This window comes from Protobothrops mucrosquamatus, unplaced genomic scaffold (assembly GCF_001527695.2).
Source record: "Protobothrops mucrosquamatus isolate PMUCROS unplaced genomic scaffold, P.Mucros_1.0 scaffold2973, whole genome shotgun sequence".
Lineage (NCBI taxonomy): Eukaryota > Metazoa > Chordata > Lepidosauria > Squamata > Viperidae > Protobothrops > Protobothrops mucrosquamatus.
The window spans coordinates 197,467-201,842 of NW_015388994.1; the positions used below are offsets into that span (position 1 = coordinate 197,467).

A 4,376-nucleotide genomic window follows, 5' to 3' on the forward strand; every position below is an offset into this window, starting at 1 on the left:
GTCGGCCAAGCAGTGCCGGCTGGCGACCCCCAGGGGGAGGGCCTTCTCTGTGGGTGCCCCCACCCTCTGGAACGAACTACCCCCCGAGATTTGGATAATTCCGGATCTCCTTACCTTCCGTCGCGCCCTCAAGACATGGCTCTTTCAGCAAGCGGACCTGACCTAGGGTGGATTTTATACTGGGTTTTTTAGGAATTTGGAAGACGCAACTTTAAATTTGGTTTAATTCAGTTTTAAGGGGGGGATTGTATATATGTTTTGGTTTTAAGTATGTTGTGCGCCGCCCTGAGTCCCGTCGGGAGAAGGGCGGCATATAAATTAAATTAAATAAATAAATAAATAAATAAATAAAGGATGACCAAATGAGGTCTTGCTTTTTAAAACACCTGGCCAGAAACTCTTGAAATCCTGAGAACTCCTGTTTTGCTGTTTCTGCAGAGCCTCCAGTGGGGAAGGTGAATTACAAGGTGGTTGATGAGAGCCTGGAGGTCCTCATCTGCCAGGCCCATGGCTTCTATCCCAGGGAGATCCAGGCCACCTGGATGAGGGATGGAGAGATCTGCCAATATGAGACCCTCCATAGGAACGTGGCCTCCAACTCAGATGGGACCTATTATGTCTGGCTCAGCATTGATATTGACCCCAAGGAGAGGGACCGTTATCGGTGTCGCCTGGAGCACCAGGGCTTGCAGGAGCCCCTGATCTTGGCTTTGGAGGAGGAAACAGGTGAGAAGTTGAATGATTAAGACATGGAGAAGTATCATCTCTACTTTTCAGATGGCGAGTAGGATATATAGTCTGCATTTAGATGTGGGAGAGAAGTGATGATATGGAAATAGAAGATACGAGGATATGAAGCTGAAACAGTTTTCCTTTCTGATAGAATTATCTGGCGGGACAAGTTATCCCCTGTCATTCAATGACCTTTTCAGCAGGTCCTCTGTCAGCCCAGCAAGATGGAGCAGCATAAGAAACCAACGTCATGTACATCAGTGTTACTTTTACAGATAGTTCTCAACTTACAATAGTTAAGTGACTATTCGCAGTGACAGTGGCACTAATAAAGTATCTTAAGACCATTTTTCACGCTTACAACCATGGAAGCAGCCCCATGGTCACATAATCAAAATTCAGATGCTTGGCAACTAACTTGTAACTATGATGGTTGCAGAGTCCCAGAGGTCTTCTGATGAGCAAAGCCAATGGGGAAGCCAGATTCACTTAACAACCGCATGAGTGAAAGTCCAACAAGTCAAATCTTGCAATCTGAAGATGATTCCCCCTCCCTCCATTTATCTTCGGTGAACTAAGGAAGGTTTTGACACATTTACATTACCTGATTTCTTGGCCCAGGCTGAAGTCCCCCTTATCTGACCCCTGCCTTGGTTATGGCTCTTCCGTCTGTCCTTCAAGGCCATTCGCTCCGCCCTCTTCAACCTTGGAGGGGAGGGGCTTCCTTCAGCTGGGGGCACTTCTTGGAGGCCAGTGGAGGTTGGGAATGGCTTCCATTGCTCAACCTCCCAACTTCAGGGAACTCAGCATCTGTCTAATCAGAACCCTGTTTCTCCTTCTTCAGCTAGAACATGGTGGATTCCTGTGGGAATTGGGGCTGCCCTAATCTCGGGAGCCGGGATTCTCTTCCTGACATGTAAGTGAAACAAACACATCCACTGACCCCCATCCCCAGGTCTTTCTGTGTTGACTGAGCTGGTCTGGATGTCAGATGTTCCCTGAGGGTTGCAGCCAGGATCCCCCAATACAGAATGGGACAACTCGCTGCAAGACCATTCAACAATGCAATATTATTTTGTCATTCCCATTTCATTCTGTCCCTCCTTTTGCATCCTTTCTTTAATGATCCTAGTCCACCATTTCTTTGATATTAGTGTTACTCTTGACCTCTGGCAAATTGTTCTGTGACAAGTTGGCCATAGAGAGTTGTCCTGTAGTGAATTGTCTGCAGTGAGTTGTCATAGACCCTGCACCATAAGCTCCTGATCCCCAAAGCAGGGGCAGAGGACAACACTGGGCAATAACCATTAGGCGCATTCCTTTATATTTCCCTGTGTTCAGTACATCTTGTCAATCAAGAATTGTGATGTCCTATAGGCGTTCTAAGAGGCACCTGGGCCGTTTTCAACTTAGAATTTTACTTTTCATTTCCTTGTAGTCCAGCACATCTTCTCAACCAACCATTTTGCCTTTCATCCATAATAAACAATGGGATAACACATACTCCTTTGCAATAGTGGCGAATATCTACCATCCGCCATGCTCGTGAGTTAATCGAAGGCTGGCACTCCACAAGCAATTCCATCAACAGACACATTGACCTACAACCAGTGTACGAACCCCTCAGAATCCAAATCAACCCCACAACCAACCAGAGACAGCACCGTCCCTCAACCATCCCGCGCAATCCCCCCTCCCACCAGCAGTTCACCTCCCAATGACCCTGGCCTTGATGTAACCTCCCCATTACAAGACCCATCACAAGCCTCTCTCTAATGACTCACACCTGACCCATCACAAGACCCTCACTCCACACACCCACACCTGAAGCCCTGATCAACAGAAAAACACGGACACCCCCTAAACTCCGCTAAAGATGTTCCCTAGCCCGGTAATGAAACATTTGCAAACCAACCCACAAGCTCGGAAAAGGAACCTCCACCCTCAATATACTCCTTTCTCAAGATGTTGGGTTAAAATCCAGGCAGTTGTACCATCTGGGCCTTTCAAGGCCTTAAACATAAATCCTTCTCCAGGTCAGGCAAAAGCGCCTCCCCTAGCAATAAACGAGCTGTCCTCTTTTTTTGTAACCTACCAGGCCGGTGGTGGAGAGTCAGGAAAAATCTCTTCCAGCAAGTGAACTCTTACTTTGATTATGTTCCTCCCAAAATGGTTGTTTTCCCCCCTGTTCATGGTACAGAAAATAACATTCAGTCACAGATGATGGTCCAATCCAAAGTAACCATAGAGGTGAGTCTGATTATTTCTCGAGTCTAAGAAACAAAACTCTGGGCTTGGAATATACACGAAACCCAAGGTCATTAAGGTTGTTGGGGTGGGGGATTCATCCCCAGAATCTTCCCAAGGGAGACATGGAGGGATTATGGGCTTCCTGAATTCCTCTGGGGCTCAGCCCCTCCTGCTGGGGACCCACTGATCAGCTGAACTGCAGGGAAGATCCAGCCTAGCTCAGTCCTGCTGGCTCACCAGCTCTGAGGGAGGAGAGGGACACAGGCAAGGGACCCCGAGCAGAAGTTGGGCACCGTGTTGTTGAAATGGGGGGGGGGAGTTTTCTGTCCAGTAAGAATTGGAGGGGAGGGGGAGAAGGAAATTGGTGTTGGAAAAGCATTGGGGGAACTGTTAAGATTGTGGTGGTGGGGACAGTTGAGGGGAGGAGAGAAAACACATATCACCACTTTCTACAGAGGGACGATTGAGAGCATCCTGTCATACGGCATTACAGTCTGGTTTGGAAGCATCACTGCTTCAGACAGGAAGGCAGTGCAGAGAGTGGTGAGGATGGTCGAAAAGATCATTGGCAGTTCCCTCCCTTCCATCCAGGACATAGCACAGAAGCGTTGCTTGAGCAGGGTCCGTAAGATTATCTTGGACACTACACATCCTCTTCACAACCTGTTTTCCTTGTTAACTTGGGGGGGGGGGGTTTCGTGGTATCTGAAGCAGAACACCTGGATTCAGACACAGCTTTGTTCCATACCGTGTTAACCTTGTGAATTCTAAAGCTTCCTCTTTCCGTTATGTATTCCAGATGGACAGTGATTAATATTTATATGTTTATTTATATGTAAGGGTGAAAGTTTATACATATGTTTTATATAGAATGTTTAAATGTGTGCCATATATGTGTACACTTTTGAGAGCAAGCAACTAAATTTCACTTTTAATGTATACCAATGTGCCCACAATAAAAAATGACAATAAAGATCTATCTATCTATCTATCTATCTATCTATCTATCTATCTATCTATCTATCTATCTATCTATCTATCTATCTATCTATCTATCTATCTCTATCTCTCTCTGTCTCTGTCTCTGTCTCTGTCTCTGTCTCTCTGTCTCTGTCTCTGTCTCTGTCTCTGTCTCTGTCTCTGTCTCTGTCTCTGTCTCTCTCTCTCTCTCTCTCTCTCTCTCTCTCTCTCTCTGTATATATATATATGAGTCTTTGGTCATTCGGGTTTTCTCCCGTGTAAGATTAGAAGTATCATAGCGACGTTTCGATGAAATCACATTCATCATCATCAGGCTTGTGCTTTTAGCTTTGTGCTTCTTAGAGTAATATGAAATGTCTGCTGTTTCTCTCTTTTAACTGCCAGTGGGGTTTGAAATGAGGGGGCGGGGACTT

At 46.2% G+C, this 4,376-nt stretch overlaps 1 protein-coding gene across 1 annotated transcript in view; it reads left to right on the plus strand.

The window, feature by feature from the left end:
- The window catches only part of LOC107296790 (major histocompatibility complex class I-related gene protein-like), a gene marked incomplete at its 3' end in the record, with an annotated part of 6,703 nt that extends 5,977 nt beyond the window's left edge, over positions 1–726 (plus strand). The window contains exon 4 of the mRNA XM_029286143.1: positions 439–726. Within this exon, the coding sequence (XP_029141976.1) occupies positions 439–726 (288 nt within the window). The remainder of the gene's footprint in view (positions 1–438) is intronic.
- Between the last annotated feature and the right edge of the window lie 3,650 nt (positions 727–4,376).